The sequence below is a fragment of the Onthophagus taurus genome, chromosome 10 (assembly GCF_036711975.1).
Source record: "Onthophagus taurus isolate NC chromosome 10, IU_Otau_3.0, whole genome shotgun sequence".
NCBI lineage: Eukaryota > Metazoa > Arthropoda > Insecta > Coleoptera > Scarabaeidae > Onthophagus > Onthophagus taurus.
The window spans coordinates 4,748,267-4,774,834 of NC_091975.1; the positions used below are offsets into that span (position 1 = coordinate 4,748,267).

The 26,568-nt window shown below is 31.6% G+C and overlaps 4 protein-coding genes and 1 long non-coding RNA gene across 16 annotated transcripts; 3 read left to right on the forward strand and 2 right to left on the reverse strand.

The window, feature by feature from the left end:
- Positions 1 to 68: 68 nt before the first annotated feature.
- Positions 69 to 16,142, forward strand: LOC111428352 (doctor no). Of its 5 annotated transcripts, none has more exons than XM_023063839.2 (6): positions 69 to 186; positions 2,696 to 2,913; positions 11,515 to 11,849; positions 11,970 to 12,152; positions 12,757 to 12,907; positions 13,968 to 16,142. In XM_023063839.2, exons 3-6 carry the CDS (start codon positions 11,751 to 11,753, stop codon positions 14,114 to 14,116), a joined length of 582 nt encoding a protein of 193 aa, XP_022919607.1. In that variant the 5' UTR covers positions 69 to 186; positions 2,696 to 2,913; positions 11,515 to 11,750; the 3' UTR covers positions 14,117 to 16,142. The 5 variants fall into 5 exon arrangements, with proteins under 5 accessions (XP_022919607.1, XP_022919608.1, XP_022919606.1 ...); XM_023063840.2 differs by lacking the exon at positions 69 to 186 and adding an exon at positions 478 to 629; XM_023063838.2 differs by lacking the exons at positions 69 to 186; positions 2,696 to 2,913 and adding an exon at positions 6,004 to 6,379.
- On the reverse strand, positions 7,846 to 17,266 carry LOC111428353 (uncharacterized). Of its 2 annotated transcripts, none has more exons than XR_011641551.1 (3): positions 16,972 to 17,266; positions 10,776 to 10,869; positions 7,846 to 10,670 (listed from the first exon to the last, which is right to left on the reverse strand). It is a non-coding gene; the product is annotated as an uncharacterized lncRNA (long non-coding RNA). The 2 variants fall into 2 exon arrangements; XR_011641550.1 differs by having other exon boundaries at positions 16,968 to 17,266.
- LOC111428387 (thymosin beta cib) lies at positions 16,839 to 26,301 on the forward strand. 7 transcript variants are annotated; one of them, XM_071199149.1, is made up of 6 exons: positions 16,839 to 16,928; positions 21,616 to 21,790; positions 24,544 to 24,679; positions 25,223 to 25,336; positions 25,423 to 25,536; positions 25,627 to 26,301. In XM_071199149.1, the coding sequence occupies exons 3-6, from the start codon at positions 24,544 to 24,546 to the stop codon at positions 25,764 to 25,766; spliced, it is 504 nt and encodes a 167-aa protein (XP_071055250.1). In that variant the 5' UTR covers positions 16,839 to 16,928; positions 21,616 to 21,790; the 3' UTR covers positions 25,767 to 26,301. The 7 variants fall into 7 exon arrangements, with proteins under 7 accessions (XP_071055250.1, XP_071055251.1, XP_071055248.1 ...); XM_071199147.1 differs by lacking the exon at positions 21,616 to 21,790 and adding an exon at positions 24,756 to 24,869 and having other exon boundaries at positions 16,853 to 16,928; XM_023063880.2 differs by lacking the exon at positions 16,839 to 16,928 and adding an exon at positions 24,756 to 24,869 and having other exon boundaries at positions 21,676 to 21,790.
- On the forward strand, positions 17,431 to 19,064 carry LOC111428383 (putative methyltransferase C9orf114 homolog). The gene is made up of 2 exons (XM_023063876.2): positions 17,431 to 18,019; positions 18,070 to 19,064. The coding sequence occupies exons 1-2, from the start codon at positions 17,481 to 17,483 to the stop codon at positions 18,665 to 18,667; spliced, it is 1,137 nt and encodes a 378-aa protein (XP_022919644.1). The 5' UTR covers positions 17,431 to 17,480; the 3' UTR covers positions 18,668 to 19,064.
- On the reverse strand, positions 18,684 to 20,194 carry LOC111428385 (ribulose-phosphate 3-epimerase). The gene is made up of 3 exons (XM_023063879.2): positions 19,704 to 20,194; positions 19,314 to 19,646; positions 18,684 to 19,263 (listed from the first exon to the last, which is right to left on the reverse strand). The coding sequence occupies exons 1-3, from the start codon at positions 19,995 to 19,997 to the stop codon at positions 19,147 to 19,149; spliced, it is 744 nt and encodes a 247-aa protein (XP_022919647.1). The 5' UTR covers positions 19,998 to 20,194; the 3' UTR covers positions 18,684 to 19,146.
- Positions 26,302 to 26,568: the final 267 nt, after the last annotated feature.

Below are 26,568 nucleotides of genomic sequence, written 5' to 3' on the forward strand. Positions count from 1 at the left end.
TTAACAATTTCTATAGGTGGCGCTAGTTACAGGCGTATCGACCAATCATAAACGAGAATTGTCAGTCACGTGACGTGTAGTTTGCCGAGAATTTCAGTCAATTGTTTCGTGCCAGTCGATGACGGTGTTGTGCACATTACTTTGGGTTTAATAAAATTGTTACAAGTTTTTCGGTCTTTTCTCGTTGTAAGTAATATTTTTGAAATTAAAATTTAATTTTTTACGGATTTGTGTAGGAATTAGATTTTAATAAGATTACTTTTAAGTAGTAAATTTTACGTCTAGTTCAATACTCTTGACGCCATTTTCTTTTGCATTTCGACGAAATATTTTACTGAATTTTCATAAATAACCATTAATAAATATGAAAATTTATTTATTTTAAGACATTGAACTTGTTGGTCTTGCTAAATCAAGTCGTGTGGGATGATTGTTTTTTGAATTGTTGTCATTTTGGTAATTGTTTTTTTTTGAATACGAGTAGTGACATCGCAAATTGACGTAAGTTTTTTTTTCGTGCAGAATTTTTTTGTTGTTGTTCGCCAATAAATAAAACGATCCCGTAAAAATGAACCACCCCGTTCATTACGATTTGTGCAATGTGCCAAAGTGATTGTTGCGGCACTTGGGTGAGTGACTTCTTTTTAACAAGAACGTTTCTTAACCCTACTATAATTTTTCATAAACACAAACAATAATAACCTTTATACACTTAAACGATAAGAGTTACTTTTTTTGTTGTAGTAGAAAGAGGTTATGTTAAGGTTTTCTACGAAATTATACCCGCATCATTTCGATTTGCAAATAATTAATGATTTGTGTTGTTGGAGATTATTTATTACTATGTTTATATTTGTTTCTTTTTAGTTTGGTGAATAAATAAATTAATTTTATTAAGTAAAAGCGGGGCTTCAAACCGAAAGTTGGATTCAAAATAACCAAAATTGAAGAAAATTTAATATAAATTGTAAAGAAAGATAATTATGATTAAGTTATTTTTTTAATGTATGAGTAATCCAATACACATTAGATGGAAACAATCTAAAAATAATCAAACAAAGATGCTTTATAATTAAATAATCTTTAATGACTAATAATTCTAAGAATTTATTAATTTTAGATTGATGTAACGTTACGTTGTTAATTATTTAATCTTAATTAAGACTAATTCATACTTAATTTTAATCAAATCGTTAATCACGATTTGTGTAAAACCGATTATCTAATTTATTTTTGATTTCGACAAAAATTAGGTACATTTTTATAAAATCTTGATAAGATTTTGTTCATTTTAGGATATTTACATTGATAATTATAGTTTCATTTGGAAATGATTTCATAAAAATCAAATTTAACAAAAAGTTGGGTTAAGTTCCTAGTTATTTTTTAGGTTAGATTCTGAAATTTGACCTTTTGTTCATATCATGCTACAGCTAACACACGAACATTTAAAAATAGGCAATATAAATGGAAGATAATTCTTCTACAATAGTAGAAGGACTGTATTACAAGGTGGCATCTAGCATATGTACTTGTTGGGATTGCTGTGTAATAATCTTGTTAACACATCCATGGCCAATATTTCTCCTTACCCTCTCCATGGCAACCTTTCTTTCTTTGCTCATTATTTTTATAGGCAACATGCTTTCTAATCCATGTCAAGATGATTCTGTACACATTCCTAATTAAAATACGACACATTTTTCTATTTGCTTCTTGGCATTCGACAGTATACGATGTATTCATTGTACCTATTCACATTTAGCGTCATGGTTTCGATCTTGCCCAAACCAATACGAATTTATGGCTTCAATTTTGCAGATAATGTCGCCCATAGCAGGCAGCGAATCCAACGTACAATTTTCTGATATTACCACTTTGACATCGACAAGTATTTATCCGTAGAAACAAATTTTTTCTTCTGTTTGTAATGTTTTTTTCTGAAAATGATTATTATATTGTTACAACCAATATTTTGCTTGAACGCCTGATGATTTGCTTTTGCGTATATTTTTTTTCATCCGCTGTCGCATTGCGTCTAACAATAATATTTTGTTTCCACATGTGTTGATTTGTTTCTGCTCATAATATTTTCTTGTACCCCCGCTATTGATTTGCCTCTTTGCTTTAGAGTGCTGTTTCGTTTTGCTCAAGATATTTTACTTCAGCAAACAATCTTGTATCTTTCTATAACAATTTGCTTCTGCTTTTAATTAATGTTTTCTTCTATAAAAGATCATGATTCGTCCGATATTTTGTTTTTACCAATAGATAATACCTACGAAGGTACTATAAATAATACCTTCGTTCCGAGCACGATATTTCGTTTTGCACGAGATAAATTGCTTTAGCAAACAATATTTTGCTTATGCTTATCATGTTTTCTTCAGCAAATGAGTAAAATGTATTATTTTCGTGTCCGACATTGCTCTTCTATGTCTTACTTTTGTACATATTTCCTTCTAATAACCTCCTAATATTTTATTTCCGCGCATAATGTTTTCTTCTACAAATGATCATGATTTTATCAATTGGATTACTCATTCATTTAAAAATTAAACAATCAGAGTATTAAGAACGGTTTTAATGTTTCCTTTTTAATTTTAAGTTAATTTATTTTTTGTAAGATTAGAAATTATAAATTTTGGCTAGACATTGAGAAACGTCATAAACATACTTTTTCCTTTAATTTCAGGTGTTGCTGTGTTCGTGTAATCACCGTCCGCGTCCAAAACGTACGTTAAAGTGCGCGTACCTCATCAACAATCCCAAAGTATTTAAACACACGTGTCGGCATCGACGTCGTCTTATAAATAAAAGAGGCGTCGCGACGCCACAACAAGGGACTCCGAAACCAATTCCTTGTTTATCACTAAAAAGAAATCCTTACTTCAAATTTGATCGGCGGGGATGGTAAGTTACAAATTATCATTTTTATCGCGATAAAATTTATCTGACGACACGTGTCTTTTTATTGGTAAACGTTTCGCAACGACACGTGATCGTTTCGTTCGATTCACGGACAATGTGGAAATTTGCGGGGAAAACGTGGTGCTCTCAGCGGGTTGCGTAACGTTTTCGATTCCGTGTACTCGTGACCCACTTTTCACGCACCCGTTACAGTTTTTTTAATAAAAGAAAAAAGATACTCGAGGTGTGCTTCAGATAAGGATTATAAAAATTTCAAAATTCCAGTTTGTTGAAAATGCATGATTTTACTTGTTACTGGCCCGGATTTGATAAGGTCGTTTATCTTATTAAACGGACAAGTTCAATAGCGCGATAAACAATTATAAGAAAAATTCTATATTAATTTATTTTTTAGAGTATTAAAATGAAATGATCGTTTTATTGTTTATTGTTTTGATGATGTTTCGAGGAAAATCAGTCGATGAACCTTCTCGATAAACGCAAATAACAACGCGGGTTGGGTGCGTTATCCTTTTTGTGGTCCTTTTCTTGTTTTCCTTAGTTGACACAACAAAGCCTTTGTTTTCTTTGTCCAAATATGAATAACATTTCTGTTTATTCTAAGTTTGTTGTTGCCAAATTTGTTATTTTTTTAACAATTATGTTTTGATTTTGTTTTATTTTACGGTATATTATTTAAGTTAATAAAAGTCTTTGTTTAAATTTTTTAAGACAAATTTAAACGTGCGTCGAGGAAATTCGCAAAAATCTAAACGACGTCGTAGACAGTCTTTGACCTCGTCTGCGTCTCGATGTAGTACTAAAACAACATGCGGCGTTTTGCTTTAACTATGCGCGCTCGTCAACAACTTTATTAAAATCAACAACCAAAATCAATTTTGTTCCTTGATTCCAATCGAATCGCTAAAAAACATATATTTTCTTTGTTTCTCGTCAACAAAGCGATCTCTATTTCACATTGCAATTCACCAAGAGTTATTATATGAGTTTCGGGGGGGAGATTCGACCTTGCGCAGTCTCTCTTTGTATCTTTACTGTTCTCCGAGCTTGAAAGTCCTTGAATCTCATTCTTTCTTCCTGATTTTGAAACCAGATCTCGCGATCTTTGGGTCTGACCTTTCTTTCTTCCACGACCCACCACCGTCACCGACGTTTTCATTTCGTCACCGTTTCAAGCTGGTGGGGTGGTGGCGACGCTGAAATTTGGTGCTACAAGGTCGTTCGAGTTATATTTCGGGGGAGGGGTTTGAACCCCGTTTTCGTCGACCGTCGTCGAGGACGTTGACTGGTGTTTGGTGGTGGTAGACGCTTTTGGCGGCGTCTACCCGGCCCCCAGACGTTTACTCGGTCAGTAACCTCTTCTTCAAACTTTAACCCCCTCAATCGAGGGTTAAAAAAAGGGTCCACAGGCTGAAATGTAACACGTGGCTGTATTTATGTTAATAGATGTGAAGTAGTTTGGTTAAGAAATTGATTTTGTATTAAAAATATAGATTTTTTTATTATCAATTTATATATGCAAAATGAGAGTGAAACTTTCAAATCGATTAATTTCGCGATAACGAATAATGTATTGAAAATAATACATAGATAGTATTTTAATGATTAAATATGGTTTCTGTTAGCAGAAGACTAGACATTGCTGCTGAGCGCTAGGTAGGTACTTCTAATGAAAGGCTATATAGTGTTTGACGACGACTAGTTCTTTTGGCAGAGGACTACTAGATACTGTTCGAAGATACGATACTGCTTGCAAAGGACTAGATTTTGGCAGTAAAAGACAAAACACTCTTGGAAGAAGACGAGATACTGCTATCAGAAGACAAAATACTGCTGATATTGCCATCGGCGGACTAAAAACCGTTAATGGAAGATTCGACACTGCTAATAGAGGATATGAGAGACATTAAACAAGATATTACTTGCAGAAAACTAGATTTTGCTGGCAGAAGACAAAATACTGTTAGAGGAAGACGAGATACTGCTATCAGAAGACAATATACTGCTGTTAGAAGACAAAATATTGCTAGTAGAGGACTAAAAACCGTAAATGGAAGATTCGATACTGCTAATAGAAGATAAGAGAGACATTAAACAAGATACTGCTTGCAGAAGACTAGATTTAGTTGGCAAAAGACGAAATACTGCTATCAGGAGATAAAATACTGCTGTTAGAAGACAAGATATTGCTAGCAGAGGCCTAAAAACCGTTAATGGAAGATTCGACGCTGCTAATAGAGGATAAGAGAGACATTAAACAAGATACTGCTTGCAGAAGACTAGATTATGCTAGCAGAAGACAAGATACAGCTGACAGAAGACACGATTACTACGAAATCTTACATATAAGTCGATAAGAAAAGAAAATCACATTGAATACAAGATAGGTCACAAGAAATGTATCATTAAAATTGAGGGTCGTATATCATGAACTTTTTTGTGTTTGTTTTGCTACCTAATAAGAAGAAACATACAAAAAAGTCTTTATTCATTTATATATATTTATTTATATATATTATGTTTTTGTTACTTTATAAAAAATCAAGTTTCTTTTACCATTTTTATTGTTATCCGTTTTACCTGTTTGTTAGACAAAAGATGGTGCCTCTTTTATCTGTTGAAGGAACCCGAAAATAGCACCTGTGCTAAACGCAGAAACCACTTTACCTATCCGGACCCTCGGTGTGGTTCATGGTCCTCCGTTACTTTTTTTCAACTCTAAATATAACGTGAAACGGAGGTTAACGCTCCGTTCACTCGAAATCTCTTTATCTGTAACTTTATGCGTACTGTTTTTAGATGATGTTAATTTGTTTTTTGAATTTTTTTTTATTAAATTTGATATAATATATTTAATTAATATATTTAAATTAGAATAATCCGTTTAAAAATGCTTATCATAATTAATGATTGGGAAGATAACTAAAATGGGAACTTAAAAAAAAAAATTTTAGTAATTAAAAGGTAATTGATAGTTAATAAGAAATGGTAATAAATCGTGCAACACAAAGCGAAATTTTGCTAATTATCGAAATCGTTTCCAAGAAAAGATCGTGACGCCTTCATCGAATCGTTCGGTAAACTTCGAATAACTTCGTCGTCCACTTCCGTCCATTGCGGACATGCGCATTAATAACGTGCCTAGTCACCGTGCTCCCACGAACCGGGACCGAACTTCACCAGTTCACTTCAACGTTTCGTACTATTTCCGTCGCGTTTTAATACTTTCCTTTTTGTATTAGACTTATATTTTTTTTCACTTCTCCAAATAATCGCGATAAAAAAAAAAATTGATTTAATACAAATCAAGTTTACATTTATTCCGATACGTACTTTATGTGGGTTTATTGTTAGTGATCTCATCGTTTTGTGCATATGGAATTAATCGAAAACGGGATCACGTTGTTGTTATCGAATGGAAAGTGACAGCTTTTAGGTTAGAATCCACGTAAGTCCCAGACATCGTTGACGATTACTATATCCCGAACGATTTTTACGATCGTTTTTTATTCCTTTAAGTGCCTTATGCCGCTTTGTTCTCTCTGTGTGTGCGAGGCTCGTTACGGAGAAGGCCAACTGCTTTGGTTGTGACGCAAGTAATTAGCGTGTGTGTCTCTCGTTATCGCTATATTCTACGGTCCGATAAATAAAATTTTATTTTCTCAAAAAGAAATTTATAATTTCCATTAAAAATGAAAATTTCTATTTCTTAGTGAATACAATGTAATGTTAAAATGGGTGGGGAGGGAGAACTTTAGTGACGTGCATCTACACGTGCCGATGCCAACTTGATTTTTCTGTGCGTATGAAAGGCGAACGCGTGGTAAACAAGTAAAAATTACGTTTTTTTGCTATTATTTTTTTAAAAAAAGCTTTCGTCCGGCTTTAGTGATAAAGAGATGACTAAAATTAAATGAGTCATCGTAACTTTCCTTGTTAAATTCGTGCGTGACGTGTCCTGATTGTCTCTCGTTTCTTAGAATGACGTATTTAAAACAAAAATATTTGTGTTTTGTTTATCATTGATTCAATTATTTTTGAATCGTTTTAAGTTTCAAAAGTCGATTACAACGAAGGTTGTTGAAGATTTCTAATTTCTATTTATAACCCCCGGGTAGTAAAATCCGAGTTGGTTGTAAAACCATATGATTCACTCTCGGAATGAATGAAATTTTTGACCGCGCGCGCGACGTCTTATTTCCTACTTCCGGTTGAGCGAGCGCGAGCGTGCCGTGACGTCATCTCTACGTCATTAGAAAATGTGTTTTGTTGAAAGTTGTCACTTATTGTGGTCGCAAGGTCGTGGAAACAACGGCAGCAACGACGACGTCAATGACGTCATGATGACCTCGTTTGATCCGACGATGTTTATTGCGAAATCACACCTACAAATACACTCGAAGTTATGGAGCTGGGTTTTGCCATGTTTAATCGTTGTTTATGGAGTGATGACGTTGTTAATAAAAATCTTTTTTTTTTCTTTATGGTCGCGGTGATATATTTTGACGGGGAATTTCATATAATTCGCAATATATGAATGCAGTAATCATAGTTACGAAACTGCTATGCACTGGCACTGTCCCACATAAAATATATCACAATCTAACGTTGAATAACAATTAAAACTAGAACTAGCATTAGACTTACAACTAGAAACATGCGGGTTTAACCGCACGTCTCTCAAGACGGCTAAACCCGAATGATTCTAGTTGTAGCTCTTGTATTAGTTCTAGTGATAGTGCTAGTGTTAGTTCCAGTTTTAATTCAATAAAGATATGCAACATAGTGATATCTTCTATTAACTAGCGCTACCTACCCCTGTCACTACAACTAACATTAGAACTAGAATCATTCAAACATGTTGCATTTTATATGGAACAAAATAAATAAGTACGCCCTGATTTCCATGGAAATATATTTTTGTATACTACATTTACATGTTTATTACATTTTAAGTGAAATTCACTGTATATTTTGACGGTTTTAGATGAGAGTGATAATTGTGATTGCAATGATGAGAGTTAAAAGAAAAAAAAATATTTATAAACGATATAATCGTAACTATTTGAAAAACGAGGTCGCACGTGCGCTTCACACAGCAACCAAAACTATATCGTGGACTACATCGTGACAACAACGGTTGTTGGGCGACGACAAAGTGCATAAGGGCACACGAAACATCGTTACGAAATCGTTGTTTTATTCCTGGTCTGGGAGGATAACAAATGTTATTTAAAAATAAATCGCCCGGTGTATACAGATGATTCATTCTTAAAAAAGAAATCAAGAACATATGGTTGGGTTTATTTTTATTTTTTTATTTTCAGGTTAATTTGCAAGGTTTCTTATAAAATTACAGGGGCTTCACCTGATAATGTTACATTTAAGTACGGGGGATTAAATGTCGCAATTTTTAAACAATTTAATGTGAGTGTTTACTAATTTTTTTTAATGACGATAGGACGTCTCGACGTAGAAAGTGTAATGTCACCTCAACAAGGACAGGTCGACGCGGAGAGCTGCCTCCTTTTCTTCTTCTTCGTATAGGTATCTTTGCCGCGGAGAGAACGGAAAAGAGAATAGAAAGAACGGGACAGGAAAGTGGGTCGTGCGAAGTGCAACCGCCTGTTGTGACCTACATTTCGCGCATTTCGACGACGTTTTTCGTCGGTTACGCGTTATATAACGGTGCCGGGGAATTACAACTTAATCGCGAAAACATTCTTTTCTACTTTACATTTACACTTTTTAAATAATTTATTGCTGTATTATTACAACGAGTACATTAGACTTCATATTAACGCGATTTATTCGTTTCAAATTTGTTTATTTGCTTTCTACTTTCCACCACTCTCATTTTTTTAGAATTTTCATTTCAAATCGATCAATAAAAAAACGAAAGTATTTTTTTAAAATTGTATATAACAATTTAATCACAGCGGTTTTGGAATTAATAAAATCAAAACCACAAAACGAGTAAACAACAAACCACATTCAAGGCAAAATAGTGAACTTCCCGATGATATGATCACTTTTTGAAGATTACATTACGTTTCCCACAAGATGAATTCGTCGTTATTCGACGTCGTCTCCAACATATTACGTGGGGGCCACCCCATTCAGGAACAACAACCGAATTGGGTATGAAATGGAATGGAGTGGAATGGAAAGGAAAGGCAAAGCCCTCTTAAAAAGAATAAAAAATATAAATAAAAACCAGTTTTGCTAAGAACGAACCGGCCATTGTCCGTACGTTCCTCTTTTTCGGCCATTGTACCGTTAGCGCGGAGTGCCTCGCGGGTTCTTTATCTTTTTACGCGACGAGAAGAACTTCTCTTTCTCTTCGGTCGTCTCTCTTTCGTTGTTCCGTTCACCTTTTCGGATACACGATTTAATCTGGGTTAAACTAAAACGACCTTCAATTTATTTTTATCAATTTCCAGCAAGTTCATTTAAAATTTTTGTAAAAAAGACCTTCGCAATCTTAACATTCCGGACAATCCCTCTTTCGACATTCCAAAGATGAAGAAGTAGGAAAAATGTTTAAAATATTCTCGTTAATTTGAATTTCCTCGAGTTTAATTTCCGGTTCTTTTCTTCTTCCTGGTTTGCTGTCGTTCCCCCATGAACGTAAATAATCCCTTTAACAACAGACGCGGACTCCGGAACGCACCTGTCTTCAACAGCAGGTGTACAAACGTCAACCGACGACGACGAAGGAAGAAGTGTATACTCTCGTTCTAATCCTTCTCCTCGTAAAGAGTTAAAGTGTTCATTCAATACTCTTGAGAAGAGGAGACTTCTCTGGGGTCTCTTTTGCGAAGGGTTCAATGCACTACATATAATCCTGGCGCCGAGTTCTTCTAATTTATGATACGAAAAGAATCGTTTTCTTGTATTTATTTTTTTCTCCCATATTTCTCATTTAATATTAAACCTAAGTCTTTATAGGTTTCTGCTTAGGGATTGTTACATACTACGCGTGAGTTAGAGTTTTTTTTATTATAATAATATAAATATTATATGTGGGTTATGGTTAGTAGACTAAACAAATAGTTACTAACTGATAAAGCATTCTTAGAGCTAACGTATTAGTCTTGCAATTCTACACGTTGACCCGTATCTTGTTTTTTAAATAGTCACTTTTTAATGCATTTAACAATTGATTTACTGAATTATTTTGTTTACAATTAGCCCAGAATTATTTGGATACCACTACAATAAGAGCCACAATTTCTTTCTTCAGTTGTCCAGTTGTTGAATCTCATGTCAAGTCATCTAGACACTAATACAACTTTAGTAGAGTATGCAGTCATGATGTATCTCCATCTCATAAAGTCGTGCAGGAAAAAAAAGGTATTGTTGCCCAAGTAAGTGGGAGGAATCATCACTCTAGAACATTTGATCATCTAACTTGACTTGATAGAATCACAATTGGATCTGCAAATATTTGGAATACGCAATTACTGATTTTTTTTTGAAGTTTCCAGCATGGACAAAATAATTTCAATTTTGTTTGAGAGCTGCATAATCAGCTTTTTGTTGTTACGACCTGTCCGTGAGTGTTGTTATACTACAAACTTAATTACTTTTGATTGAACGCAAATACATTATCCCTAAAGTTATTGGTTATGCAGAGCCTCCTTTGTGTAGATGATCTTCTGCAAACGACGCATATGCAGTAATAGAGCACATTTGATTCTTTTTATCGGACTCAAGTTTTGGCTTCTTAGTACACTCTAAAACAGAACATTAATTACCAATTCTGCCAAATCCCCTGCTAGTTTTATTTCCTTAATCTTTTCAATTCTCTGAGAGAAATAAACTTCTTTAACTTCACTTACAGAAAGTATTAATTCAGAATATGGATTTATACAGCGCTTTTCTTCTTCATTCTTCCCATCAAAATTAATCGAAATGAGTAACAGCTGAACCAAACTAAAAGAATTCAACAAGAATCAATTAAATCGCATAACCACAACTGGCACGGTATCTATTAAGTTTTTTTATTAAAATAAGAAAGGATTGAAGAAAGAACGGATTATTAATAGACAGAAAAAATAAAACAAGTTTGAAGTTTTGGAAACAGAATTGAGGTTAGAAACGATTGTTAAAGTGACCTTGAATTTATTATCTACGTGGAATAAACATAATCTTTTTGTATGCGATAATATTTTTATTTATAAACATTTTAAATTGATGGCTATAAGTTATCAGATAGAGTTATAGATTTATTTACAGTTAGAACTTGCTTTCACCGTTTGGTCCGGATTTTAAAGTTCAAAATGAGACGGGCGAAAGTGTCTCCAATGAAATATAAGCGGTTTTAAATTAATACTTACACTTTAACGGGTGTTTCGAATACACTTTCTATTAGATGAATTTTAATTTTACTAAGTTATATCTAATTTTTGTCTTTTCAATTGATTTATTAAATTAATAATGGTTAGATTTCTATAAAATATGTGCAAAATGACATTTACATTTTTTATTTTGAGTCAAATCCATTAGATGGCGCAACTAAAACTGATTATTGTTTTTTCTATTTAATTATATTAATGCTTCTTTTCCTTTTATTTTTAGGTGTTTATTTCCGCTTGACGAAAAAGTAGCTTCAAGAGGCCTTCTTTTCAACTAAAAACCTTACGAAACAAGAAACAATTTAATAAAGACTTAATCAAAAAGAGAATCGGTGCAATATTTACGTATTGGTTAATTTTTGTTATTATCTCATACAAGAAAATAAGAATTAGTTGACAACCGATCAATTCGGATTCGTTCTTTAGTTACAAATACAAAATAGAATTTTAATTTAAAAAATGGAACGGGAATCAAATCCCATGCAGGCATTGTGCAGGTCAGGGTGTGGATTTTATGGCAGCCCAGCTACTGATGGGTTATGTTCATTATGTTATAAAGTAAGTTAATAAAAAAAATAACGATAAATAAACGGAGAAAAGTAAAGTGTTTTTGTCTAATTTGTTTTTTATTGTTGGTTATTATTAATAATTTAAGATTTGGTTTGAATTGGATTCCAGGAGGCACTCAAAAAGAAACAACAACCGCCAGTTTCAGCTCCAAGTCCTGTTTCTTCAGTCAACAACGCCCAATCGTTATCCAGCCTTATGGAAACGACGACGGCACAACCTACAGTACCCTGCCTACAGACCTCAATTTCAGTTAGTAGCACGCCAACGTCATCAGATTCATCTAACGATGATGTAAGTATACAAAAAAAACCAACATGATTAAAACAGAACAAAACAACTTTAAAATCGATAAATTTTAATCAAATTTTCATATTGTTACATAACCTAACTCATATTTTGAACGTCTATATTATTAATTTTTTTGGGTTGGTAGTATTGACAAATAATTATTTCATTGTTTGTTAAAAAAGAATCAAGGGTGTAACAATTATGATTTGATTTGAATGATGTTGTCATTCAAAAATGACAGTTTCGGAGCCGGTCCCGAGCAAATTCCCAGAGTATGTCACAGAGCCGCATACCGATTGACGATCAGAAATGTGATAATAAAAAGGAAGATCCGTCGTCGTCCGTCGAAAATGCAGAAAAACGCGGTTTGAAACGGCGCCGCGAAGAAAACGACGACGACGACGAACGAAATGAAAACGAAGAAAAAATCGACGCGAAAAAATTTGTTGGTGACGACGATTGCGATGACGATGACGATTACGACGAAGACGAAAACTATGATAATGTTGTTAATGAAAAAGATGTTTTTAACAAGCACATTTTTAACGAAAATGTTGGTGCGTTTTAAAGTTTTTTTTTTGTGTTTGAAGAGAATTTTTGATTACAGACGATAGAAGATGGTGCCGCTTCGGGCGTAGCAACCAGTTTGGATGCTACGGGTGGTAATAGTTCCGATAATGGAGATAAAGACGGCGATAAGGATGCTAAGAAAAAGAAAAATCGATGTGCTACCTGTCGTAAGAAGGTTGGCCTTACAGGTAAATATAACTCTTTTACTATTTAGAATCGTTTAGAATTAATCAAAATTTCAAATACAGTATGCAAAATCCAACTTTTGCTTGAAATCGTAAAAAGATAGGTGAAGTTAATAAGGCACTACGAAATGTAAATCGATCGAACCTTTCAAGAAGAAATTTACGAGATTTTATCTTTCAACAGGACAGTGTACAACTGTTCATCAAAACACCATCACAAAGCCCAGATCTTAGTCCTATTATCAATATTTAAGAAGAAATTGAAAGACAGAATGGACTAAATACCACCTCAGTTAATCACTAAACTAGCGGAATCGATGCTGAATTGTCTAAATGCTGCTGTTAAGCAAATAGACATTCAGCAAAGTATTAGTGTTATTCCAAATGTATAATTTTCTTAGTTATTATTAAAGTTTGTGCTGTTTTTGCTGTCAACTGTGATTAAAATGTCCTTTACCGTTCGGTTGTCGAACTGTATGGATAACCAAGACATCCAGTTTTGCTTTTACTCTTCTAAGTGAAATAAATCATCAAAAATATTTGAAATTCTTGACCATTCTTGGGTAATTTGTGATTTTCTAATATTTTGCAGGGCGTTCAAATACGGATTTTGCATACTGTATGTGATTTTGAATCAATTTATGGTCATTTTCATCATCTTTGATATGATTTCATCAAATAAACTTAGGTCTTCTAATGCTTTTTCGTCCTGATGGTGATTTGTCCCTTGTTATTTTCACAATTCGATTTTCTGTCATTCGATGTGCTCATTCCATTTCTTCTTTCTGTCCAATACTCAAGCATTGATGTTGTGCATCCTGCAAGTCTGTCTGATGTTGTCTCACTTCTTTCTCTGTCCATCAATGTTTTCCCAACTATTCTACGCAGTATTTTCAGTTTTGTATTTTCTAGCATTCTTTTTGTTTTGGATGTTTCTGGTCGAGTCTCTGCTAGAGATCATCCTCGTTTTCCACGACCAGAGTTGCTTTTATAGCTAAAATTTTGACATAATTAAATTTATTAATTTAACCTAACTTTTGAATTAATTTATTTTATTTTATAGGTTTTGAATGTCGTTGTGGAGGATTGTTTTGTGCAGTGCATCGATACAGCGACAAGCACGACTGTTCGTTCAACTATCGGGAAATGGGTGCACAAGAGATTAGACGTAACAACCCAGTGGTGGTGGGTGAGAAAATTCAGAAAATATGAAGCCCGCCACTGCGAAAGTGCCATCATCATCCTCCCGCAGAGTGACCTGAATAAAATAATATAAAAAAAAATAATAACCCCTTAACCTTTTTAAAAATATTACCGTTTTAAAAACGCAAAACCAACAAAATAAAAACAAACAAAAAAAATAAAACGATGATAATAATAATGAATTAAAACAAACAAACAAAAAAACTATTATGATAAATAAAAAGTACGATTTAAGAGATTAATAATTCGCCAAAACAGAAAAAACCGAGTAAATATTTAGATTAATATCTGATTTGCTGGAATACAAAGAGATTTAATATGACGACTTAATAAAATAATGAAAATCGGTTTTTCTAGATAAATAAATAAAGATTGAAACAGAAAAAAATCGGAATAAAATAGTGGGACGCTCTCGACGGTGCGCTGCTGCTGATGCTGTGGGTGTGTGAAAAAATCTACATTATTATTATTATTATTATTTCTTTTCTTTTTTTTTCGTTTTCTTGATGATAATATATACATACACATATACATATTCGTTCAATGATACGGTTTATTAATTAGTGTGTAATAAGAGACGCTACGCGAAAACTACTAAAAAGAAAAAGTGTGTATAATCTTCCCCCTTCAAAAAATCTTTAATCAGAATCCTCATATAGATTATATATTTTGTTTCCCCTCTCCCCAACACTTCCTTTTCCAAGCTAAAAATGAATCCAGATAAAACTTATAAGACATTGCAAAAGCGAAAAGGAAGGACTTTTTTGAGAGTGATTTATTAATAATGTGGTGTAGCTGCTGCTGTGTTGAAATGGAAAAGAAGTGTATTTTGTTTTTAATATTTTTGTCATTTGCTCTTATTTGTGAGTGCTGATGAAAAGAATTAAAATATATTGTAGTGTCATTTCCACGCCATCTTTTGACATATTTTAGTTAACATTTTAAACGTTACAAATTTAATACTGATTTTTAGAAATTTATTTGACATATCAAGTTATGAAATTAAATTAAATCTTTTTCATCAACACTCAGTAATTATTATTACAATTATCATTTGTTGTGTACATAAAATAGCGTAAGAAAAGTTATTAAACAAAAAAAATGAGAATTAAGAGCTGGTTTCACTCTAATTTCAGCAACATTTAATTTTTAACCTTGTAAAACATTAAAATAAATGGTAATAATTTTTAATCAGCAAGCTGTGATACATGAAAATGAAAAAAAAATAAAAAAAACAGCTTTATGGTTAAAATTGTTTTCTTTTTTCTTTTTTTTATTATTAAAATAACAAAACACAGTTTCGTTATTTGTTATTAGCATTGTAATTAATCGCTTCTTTTCAGCTGTCTCTTAATTGTTTTATTTTTAGTTTCATTAAATTTTTATCTTCTCTGTGATTGGAATTTTGAACGAGTTTTCACTAAGATTGTTTCCGCTTTTACGTAAAATAAATTAAAACAATTAAATATACATTGTACATTCTCAGGTGTAATTTTTAGGAAAATCTTCAAAGATAAATAAAAAAAAAATTATAAAATCATGACGAATTGATTTTATAATTTTTCTATTAACGGATTTTCCGATTATTAACAAAAAAATTAAATCGAAATTTTTGCTGTTTATAGTTGTACATCATTTTAGAAATTCGAAACATTAAAAAATAAAAAAAGGGATTGTTTTTATTCACATAGAATTCGGTGTTTGTAGACTGAGCCAAAAGACACCTCAAAAAAATTTAATTTTAAAATAAAAACGGTCCTTTCCTGTTTTCTTTATAAAATAATTTTTTTGTGGTTGGGAAGCGTTGTTTTCTCGTTTAGTTTATTATTATAAATCGCATATTTAGAATAATTGCCTTTATTTCTTCTTGTCTTACCTTTTTCCTCTCCCCCTCCGCCCTTAGTTTAATTATACACCCTTTTGCAATATGTATCTATATTATTTTTGCTCAAATTTTAACTATTAGTTACTTTCAACTTGTTATATTAGTACCACTTATTCTAATTTATCCATATAAATATATTAAATACGCTGACATTTTCTTTTTGATTTTTTAATTTTTAAACTAATCATAACCTCAAAAGGTACAAATCAATTTTTATAGGTTATGTTTAAATTACCTAAAAATAAAATATTCGCCACATTAACTATAATTTATGTTTTATTAGGATATCCAAGTCCAACTAAAACCAAATTTAATTGAATTCATAAAGTTTTAAACAATAATTACAACAAAATTAGTGCTAAAAATTATTATAACACAAAATTAGGTGGCGACATCTCTTGGTGTTTTTAATTTCTGGTTTGGGGTTGGCGAGCGTGTTTTAAAACAATTGTCGCCATTACACCATTGTTGTTACTAGCTACGTTTGAATAATTTTAGTAATATTTAATGTAAATTAATATGTTTTTGAAGTGAATTTATGGTATTTAATAGTGTAAAGTGAAGTTGATAAACTAGGATTTTTTGGTTAGTGTTTCATACTACCAAAAATTTAAATTAAATCATTTCTTACACCAACTTCAGCCACCAATTAAAGCAAACGTGTAAGTACAAATTTTGAATCATATTTCTATTTAAATTTGTTAAATTATTTGAAAATATCTTTGTTTGTAAATAACTTGCTTGGTTGCTTAGCAACGTAAATTTTTTTGCGTATATCTAACCTCAAAAAGTAGCGTTTACGAATTAACTTTCTGCACTTAACTTTAGTATTTAATTATTTAATAGGTCACCACCACCAACTCTTCCCAAAGGGGGATCAGCCCTACATTGACAACCGAAAGATCCATGCAATTAAGAGAAAAGAAAAGTAAACAGGTAGGTGGGTTAAATTAAATATATTTGTTTTATACGTACATACATAAATTCGATAAGTACCGAATTAAATCTTGATAAATCGTAAAATAGATTAACGGGCGTTGAGAACCCTAACCTCACTAAATCCCTAGAGATCCTAATCAGCTGATCGCTGCCAACCTAATAATTACTACACAAAAAAATTAAAAACCCCCATGTTATTTATATTAATTTTTTTCTTAAACCACGGTTTATCAACATTAACATCTCAATAAAGTCTTCGCGCACATTCAATTTTCCTTGGAATGAAAATATTATTGAGATTGATTAAAGAATACAAGAATTTTGAACTGTGACATTATTTTCTGTATTCAAGGTTTTTGCTATTTATAAATAAATAAATACGCAAATTATACACGCAAACAAAAACAATTTTGTTTAATAATTCTTGATGCATCTTTGAATTCTGTTACTAATAGTTGGATATTTTTCATAACTTATGCAACCCAAATTGCAATTTCAAACTTTTGAGGTTATGTAAAAGAATATAACCTCAAAATTAAAAAAAAAGTCATGGCACCTATAAACGCTGAAAAACGTAGTTTAAAAGAAATAAAGGCCCACAAAGCGGAGAAAAAGAAATGGAAAGAGCAAAATCTAATTAAAAAATACGAAAAACAACAATTAAAAGAACAAATAAAATCATCAAAACAAAACGATGTTATTGAATCGGTTTCGAAAGAACTTCCAACCATAAGTATAGCGATTCCTGGTTCGATTTTGGAAAATGCGCAATCACTTGAACTTCGAACGTATCTTGCGGGACAAATAGCCCGGGCTGCTTGCGTTTTTCAAGTGGACGAAGTTGTTGTTTTTGATGACTATGGTGATGAAGTTGGAGCTAAAAAGTCAACAATAGAAGATTCCGATGGTGTACTTAAAACAACACGAAAATGTTGTGCTCAATTAGGAAGGATATTACAATACTTGGAATGTCCTCAATATTTAAGAAAATTCTTCTTTCCAATTCATAAAGATTTACAATATGCGGGGGTTTTAAATCCCTTAGATGCACCTCATCATTTAAGACAAAATGATGTTTTCGAGTTCAGGTTAGATTTTTTCTCTAAATTAATTAGGTTATTTTAAATATTATTTTTAGAGAAGGAGTTGTAACAAATAAACCTGTTAAATCAGGTCGTGGTTCTCAAGTAAACATCGGTCTTTTACAAGATATCCACATTGATAAATTATTAACACCTGGAATACGATGTACAGTTAAACTTTTAAAACAAGATGGAAGTAAAAAATTAAAAGGTTTAATAGTTCCCCCAAAAACTCCTAAAATAGAAACCGGTGTTTATTGGGGGTACGAAGTTCGATTAGCTAATTCTTTATCCCAAGTACTTTCACAATGTCCATATAAAGAAGGTTATGATTTAACAATAGGAACATCAGATAAAGGAACATCAATAGATGAATTTGAATCATCAAAGTACAAACATGCTTTAATCGTTTTTGGTGGTTTAAATGGTTTGGAAGCCGCTTTAGAAAACGATAACGTTCTTAACATTGACGATCCAAGTTTATTATTTGATCATTACTTGAATACAATTCCAAATCAAGGATCAAGAACGATTCGTACCGAAGAGGCCGTTTTAATTACTTTGACATCGCTAAGAACGAAATTAAATTTAAATATAGATGGTCGAAAAAAATTGGGTGATAAAAATATAAAAGATTTAAGTAGGTTTGATTAATTATCTCAATCACCTCTTTCCTGTTGTATAATTTTATTTTTCATCTAAAACTACATAAATTCGTTTTAACAATTGTTTTAAAACTTAACAAATGGAAGAAGTCTTCATTCTCTTTAATGAGGTATAACTTGGAAATTAAATTTTAATTCTAATAAAAATAACGTTTGAAACGATAAATGAAGAAAGAAAATTGTTAAAAACGATTAAATGCGTTATTAATACATGGTATTTACATATTATTTCGAGTACATTGTATTTATTTTTTGTTTCTTTCCTTTATAGTATGTTTTTTTGATTAATAATTGACGGTAAGAAAAAAAAGGAAAGTCATAATGTAGTAAAAAAAAGAAAAATTAAATTAATAAAATAAGTAATAAATTTTTATCCTAAATATCAACAGTTCGTTTTCTTGTTTTCAACCTTTTTGTTATTTCTTTTAATCTTAGATGATAAAAAAATAGATATTTTTGTTAGTATTTTTAAACATTGCACTTATGAATAGATCTTTCAACAGTTTCGCGCAATGTTGCGATTACAGATTTTTGGTCCGGAGCTCCAGTTACAGCTGTTCCTGATACAATCATATTAGCACCAGCCTAAAATGTATATTGATTATTAAAAATGATTTTATTTCCTACATTATTACCTCTGCACATGCATTAATTGTATTTAAACCAACACCTCCATCAACTTCTATATCTAATAATGGATAATTTTGTCTCAACCACTGCACTTTAGGCATCATATCAGACATAAATTTTTGACCCCCAAATCCAGGTTCAACAGTCATCACCAAAATTAAATCTGCAGCATCGATGAATTGCCTAACAGCTTCGATGCCTGTTCCTGGCTTTAAAGCTAAACCAACTTGCATTCCAGATTCTTTTATTTTTCTGCAGATTTTTAAAACATCATTTTGAACAGGTTCAACATGGAATGTATATAAATTAACACCAGCATCTGCCATAGGTTCGATCCACTTTAACAACAAAAATTTGAATTATTATTAAAAATGGTCGATTAAAGTAAAACTTACTTGCTCTGGATTTGAAACCATCATATGCGTTTCAAAGAAAGTATTTTTTAACTTTTTTCTAAGACATTTAACAACCGGGTGCCCAAAAGTGAGGTTAGGTACAAAGTGGCCATCCATAACATCTAAATGTAGATAATCGGCGCCGTTATCCAATAAACGTTGACTTTCGGCGTATAATTGTGAAAGGTCCGAGTTTAAAATTGATGGACCTATTCTGCATTTTAAAGATCTACACACACTCATACCTATTTCTTTAAGGGTGTATCGGGTGTATCTAGCTAACTTCATATACATCCACTTCTAACTAACCAAATGTCAAACGAAAAGGTCATAAACGCCCACGTGCGTTCAATGATCACATTCGATTAATACTTTTATTTATAAATTTGTTAGGTTAAAAGGTTATATTTAGCGTTTTTTCATTATTTTTGGGTTAACTAAAATTTGGCAATTTAGGTTTTTGATTTAATTAAATAATTTTTCTTAAAAATGTTCCAGCGACATCTTTTATTTAATAGATACACTAAATTTTCTTGTTGCTTCATATTGTCAAATTAGGTGGCTATTAAAAGGATGTTGAAACATTCCAAGAAGGTACAAACTAGGATCTTCCCATTAGAGGATCTGGATACACTCTACACATTAGATTGTATGGAGCTGGAATAGTTGACTTACCTGCTTAGCGAATTAATGGATTAATTTCAATTGAAAACCCTTGAAAAGGGTTGATATGAACCTGCAAAAACACACACTACTTAAGATCGAGGAGCTGGAGAAGACCGAAAAACAGGAATTAACGGATAATCTAATTACATTATAACAACGAGGGAATAGATCTTGAACATACACGTGAAATGGCAAAAGGTAAAACAAACCATAATCAAAATGGCGGAGGAGTCTGTGGAACGAAAACCGTTAATTATAATCAGAAACGAACAAGTTGGTGGAACGACGCAGTAAAAGAAAAGGTACAGGAGAAGAAACGAGCAAACTAAAAAGCAAAGGCAGCTTCCTGGGAGAAATTTGGCAAAAAGATCGAAGAAGATGACACAGGTAATCAGAAACAATTCTGGAATACCATCAATAGATTCCAAAGAAAACAGATAAGGAACATCAAAGATCAAAACGCGATCTAAAAACATCAAATAAAGAAATATGAAGGGCATGGAAAGAACAATACAGCGCAAAATTTAAGGAAGAGGAAAGGATACTTCTACAGATGAGAGGAGATAAGCTGAAGAAAGAGATGTGGGAAATATATAAGCGCCATGATATTTTGTGCGCAAATTATCGTTCCATCTTTTGCTTTGACACTTCGTTTACCTAGCGACGATTTATCACTGGCCCTTTTCACTAGTCTATCTTGTTCCATTCTTTCTTCCGTTTATGTGTCCAATTGTTAATACTTTCTATCGCATAGAGTTTTATCGGTGATTCTGCGAAGTATCTTCATTCTGTTGTTTCCAATATCCGTTTTGTCTTAGACATGTCAGGTCTAGTCAGCCGTATAGGTCATGATCGTGCTCTTATATGTATGTATATTGTGTAGTTCTAGTGACAGTGCAAGTGTAAAACTATAATATATAAATAATATAAAATATATAAATATTATAAAAAAATATTTAGAACGTAGACTTTAAAACAACATATTTGTTTATTTAATGTGTCAACAAAAAATCCCATCGATGATTATCGATAACTTATCAATCGGATTAAAAAAAATTATAATTGAAAATATGTTTTAATACAAACAAAATGGTTCTATGTTCTATTTAATAGAACATAGAACCTATTTATTAGAACCTATTTCTATTTATTATAATAGAATCTATTATAATAAATAAATGTTTAAAATAAATTTTTTTCAACATTGCACATATTGAAACAAAAGGTTTATTCGTTGATAAAGCAGCTCAATGAGTCACCGCGCCCCACCATCAACGTCCCGTACCCCGGAGTATGTCTTCAATGCGTACAGAACGACAACCCAACCATTGTAGATCCAGCCTCAGACGTGTAGAGACGTGGTTTCAAACAAAAGATCCTATTTTTTTAACTTTTTACCTCAACTATTAGATATTATAAAGGTGAGTGATTTTATTTTCTACGAATTTTTGGGTTAATTTTTTTTAAAATTTCACATTTTCAATCGATTTTTATCGTTGAAACGTCATTTTGGGGCGACCATTGATGCATCCATCCACGTTTGGGTGCGGTTTCAACTTCTTTTTTTACAACTTCAAAAATAATCTTGCGTTTCTTTCTTTACTCGATTATTAATTTACTTTGAAGTTAATATAAAATTATCTTCTTTTTTGGGATAACAACAAATTGAATAAATTTATTGATAACCGGTTAATTTTAAATTTATTAATTCAACATTCTTGAAACGTCAAAGTATAAAGAAAGATAAAAATTTCTTTAAAAATTTTACAAATATAAAGAGCAAACCGGATATTGCTCACCGGAAGTACGATAACTAATTCAACATCGGTTGAATTTTAATGTGGAGCTTCTTAAAAAAAAAGGCTCATTTACTTTAAATTTGTTAGACACTAATTAATTTCATTCGTCTGGGTACAGTTAATGTTTTTTTTTTAATTTTTCTTTTACGCCCGGATGCCTCGAGTTTGCAAAATCGATTCATGTTGAAGGGGAATCTAATTTGGGGGAATTTCGTTGTATTTTTGGGGTGAGGGTGGCGCCCCTCCTCATCACGTACGCAGAGTTAAATTTATCCCTCTATTTCTGTAACCCAAAATGACCAACCCAAACGAAATTCTTTGTATTTTAAGAATTTATCCTGTATTTTAGTGATTACATTTTAATCAAATTTTTTTAAATTAAGATCGTTTATGATTTAAGTTGACCTAAACGAGGCCATGAACTCTAAAATTGTGCGAAGAATAACCCACTTATTCTTGAAGTAACCTTGCAGCTGGTGCACATATGGTGGGCTGTAAGATACCGTAGGTGTTAAAACTAGGTTGAAAAAAATGTTAAATGTTATATTAAATTGCAAATTTTTTGCTACGCGTCTTTCTAATCAATTTATGCTTCGGTAGCAAGATTATTTCACGTTTTTTTAACCAGATTCTTGCCGATTTCAACTCTTTGCTTGCTCGGCGACTTCTGTGTCATTTGAGAGGTTGTTTATTAAAAACGGTCACGAGTTGTTTACAAAATAACCCCTACTTTGTATTCGCCAATATAAATTCCTTCTGTTGGAATACGATAAAACGAAGAAAAGCTTTTTCTTGGTAAAAATTTCTTTCTGGAAAATGATATAATTTAGTTTTAAACTTGTTTTCTAATTATTAATAAATTATAAAAGATGAACATGTACCAGTTGGGTTTTATTAGGTCATTTGAAACCATATGGCCGAAACATACCTTATATGGATGGTTTCTAACCGTAAAAAATACGGAGACTTCTGTGACTTTCCCTCCGTGTATTTTCATGATTTTAAACCGAGGTTATTTTAAAAGCTTATATAAACGAGAACAATTTTTTTTTGTTATTACGCCTTGATAAAGTGCTTATCTATTGACTTTTTATGTAATGTTTGTATGAAATGTTGATTAAATTGAATTTCCGGCCGCAAGCAAATAATGATGAATGTTTAAAGAATTATAAATAAATAATTCTATTTCAAAATTCGCTTTGATATGAAGTACAGCTTGAATATTATTTGACAGTTTGAGGTTATGTTTTTTTAATCAACATTTCTCAGATTTTCTTCATTCAAATTTTCTCTCTCTTCTATCGGCTTCTATAGGCTTCATAACACGTTACCTGAAAGTTATATCACAAACATTCAATTCTCTATCTGATTAAAGCTCTATATAGAGTACTTAATATTATAGGATTCGAGTTTACCAAGGATTTAATTAGGTTAATACCTCCTTTACAGGGCTTAAGTATTGTATTGACATATTCTTTCCAACTCAGATCCCCGTTGATATAAAATCCGATCATATTCAAGGATAGTTTGCTAGTTTCTTTTTCTAGTGAAGTCACTTTGAGGTTATGTTATCCGAAAACAAATCATAACAAACCAAACACAAAGTGAAGTTAGCTATAACAAGATTTATTAAGAATTATTATTTCATTTTGTTTATAAATAATTCTTAAATATGTTTGTAAATTAATTAAATCCATAAAAAGATTAATAAATTTGACATAAAACCAATTGCGTCTAACTTCATTTGTGACTTCATGTCACAATTAAAATCGATAGATGTCGCTATTTTGTTATTATTTTTGTTATGCTTGTTTAATTAATAATATTAATGATTAATTTTTAATAATTACCGCTTTGATGATAATAAATTGTTTGGGATTATTGACAAACAAAAATGTTTTTCATTAAATACATAAAGAAAAAATAATTATTAAAAATCGAGTTGATAAGGAAATAAATATTAATTTTCAATTTGAAATAGAAAAGATAATATACGTGATCTCATTCGATTTATAGGCGAGTATTAATCACGAAATGCGCAGAATTTACGATAAGATTTATTCCTTAAATTCTTAAAAAAAATATTTGGCGGTTATGATAACACAAATAGTTCGTAAATTCGAAGAATTTTAAAAGCGTTTACTTACAATTTCCGTTAATTATAGAGTTAATAAATTTCTTAAAACTTCACAAAAAAACGAATTAAGGTTATCTGTCAAAACAAAATGGTACCAACTCGAAAAATAAAAAAAATTTTTTTAATCAATCAAAATTCATTTCACGTCAAATCTTGAAATAGGTATTATTTATTTTTAATTTTCTAAATATTTAATAATTAATTTTTATTGAGTTAAAATGAATTTTTGTTTTATTAGATGGCATGCCCAGCTCCAGCTCTTAAAGACTTACCAAAAGTAGCCGTCGATTTAAAAAGTGAACTTGAAGGTTTCAAGTCTGCCAACTTAAAGAATGCGGACACCCAAGAAAAAATCATTCTTCCATCCGCTGAAGGTAACTGAACTTTAACTTTGTACTATTTTAAATCGCTTTAAAAATATATCGATTTATGTAAATAAAATAAAATTAGATGTAGCTCAAGAACGGACCCATAACGCCTTGATAGCGGGCGTTGAAAATTTCAATAGCTCCTCGCTAAAACGGACAAATACTAAAGAAAAGATCGTGTTGCCGACTCCCGAAGGTACAAGAATTTTAAAGAAAAAACCTGTATGCTTCGGTGGTTTCTTGCATTTTTATACGACCAATTAACTATGTGAAACGGCGAACATTAACCGTTAACATAATTTGAATTTTTGATACGCTTTACCGCGCCATCTGACGGCGTTAATAAATATCTAATATATTCGCGGTTAATTTAAATTTAAAAAATGTTGGAATTTAAACTAATTAGAGAAGAGAAAACTAATTTGTTGTTGTATTGAGTTATTTATATATTTTTTTTTTACTAATAAGGTTGTACTAATAATTATTAATTTTTAATTTCAAATCAATCTTTTTTGAGATTATAATTTAACAAAAACAATTTTTGTTTAGACGTTGCCGCTGAAAAGACTGAAAAAGCTTTGATTGAAGGCATCGAAAGGTTCGATGCTAGCAAATTGAAACATACAGAAACTTTGGAGAAAAATCCTCTTCCCGATAAAGAAGGTAAAACTTGATTTTGCATTCATAGCATGATTATTGTATTTTTTGCATGTTTTGATCATTATTTGTTTTGCCTCTTGCATGTTTAGTAATGCAACAAGAAAAAACGCACCAAAACATTTTAAGTGGTGTTGAGCACTTTGATAAATCAACAATGAAGCACGCTAATACTCAAGAAAAGGTTGTTTTGCCTGATGTTGAAGGTAAATATTAAGATGTGCTTTTTGCTTAAAATTTTTTTTATTTTTCCATCAATAATTATAAAAATTTAACTATTTTTTTTTTATAAACAGTTATTGAACAAGAAAAAGGACAACAAAAGTTAATTTCTGGAATTGAAAATTTTGATACGTCAAAGTTAAAACATACTGAAACGTGCGAAAAGAATCCTCTTCCAAGCAAGGAAACGATCGAGCAAGAGAAGAGTTCTTAAGATGGCAAAGAAAAAGTCTTTTAAAACACCTCCTACGCATTTTTAAAGACCAAAAAGAATGTCCTCTCATTCCATCAAAAAAAAGTCAGGAACTCAATAAGGCTCATTTTTTTATAAACACATACATATTATACACTGTAATAATAATATCGTAAAATGTGGGTAAAAATAATAAAACTGTCCGTTTTTTGTATCATTTTTACACTTTTATATCAGCGTATAATAATAATTATTATAAAAAAACTAAGTATAGGTACGTTTCTTTTTTGTAAAACGAGGTGGAATCCTCCGCGCTACTTAGCGGCTTTTCTACTTTTAATTAACGACAAAAATTTAAGAACGAAAAAGTTGTTGTTTATAAAATAAAATTACGCGTGTGTGTGCATATGTTAGGCGCATATATTCTAATTCTTATTCATTTTTAGTATTCGAAGAGAACGTTTAAGGATTTTGTTTGACTTTATTAATATTATTTTCAGTTTTTTTTTTGCATGAAAATCGGTGCTTAAATAAATTTGTATGAAAGAAAAATAAATGGAGGTTTTATTCATCCCTTGAACAATTCCTTATTTACATACTTACCCTTTATTATTGTTAAATTAATTGTTCCTGTTGCAATTATTATAGCTTTGTTCCAACAAGAGGTCGGACACAAAGCTACACAGCTTTCACCTGATCAATTTGCAATTGCATAAATTGTTGTGGAGTAAGTTCTTGGCTGTGATCCTGAAACAGCTTCACCATATCATTCTCATTGATGTCACATTTGGACTTGAATTAAGTAAGGGTTTGGTTATGAGTG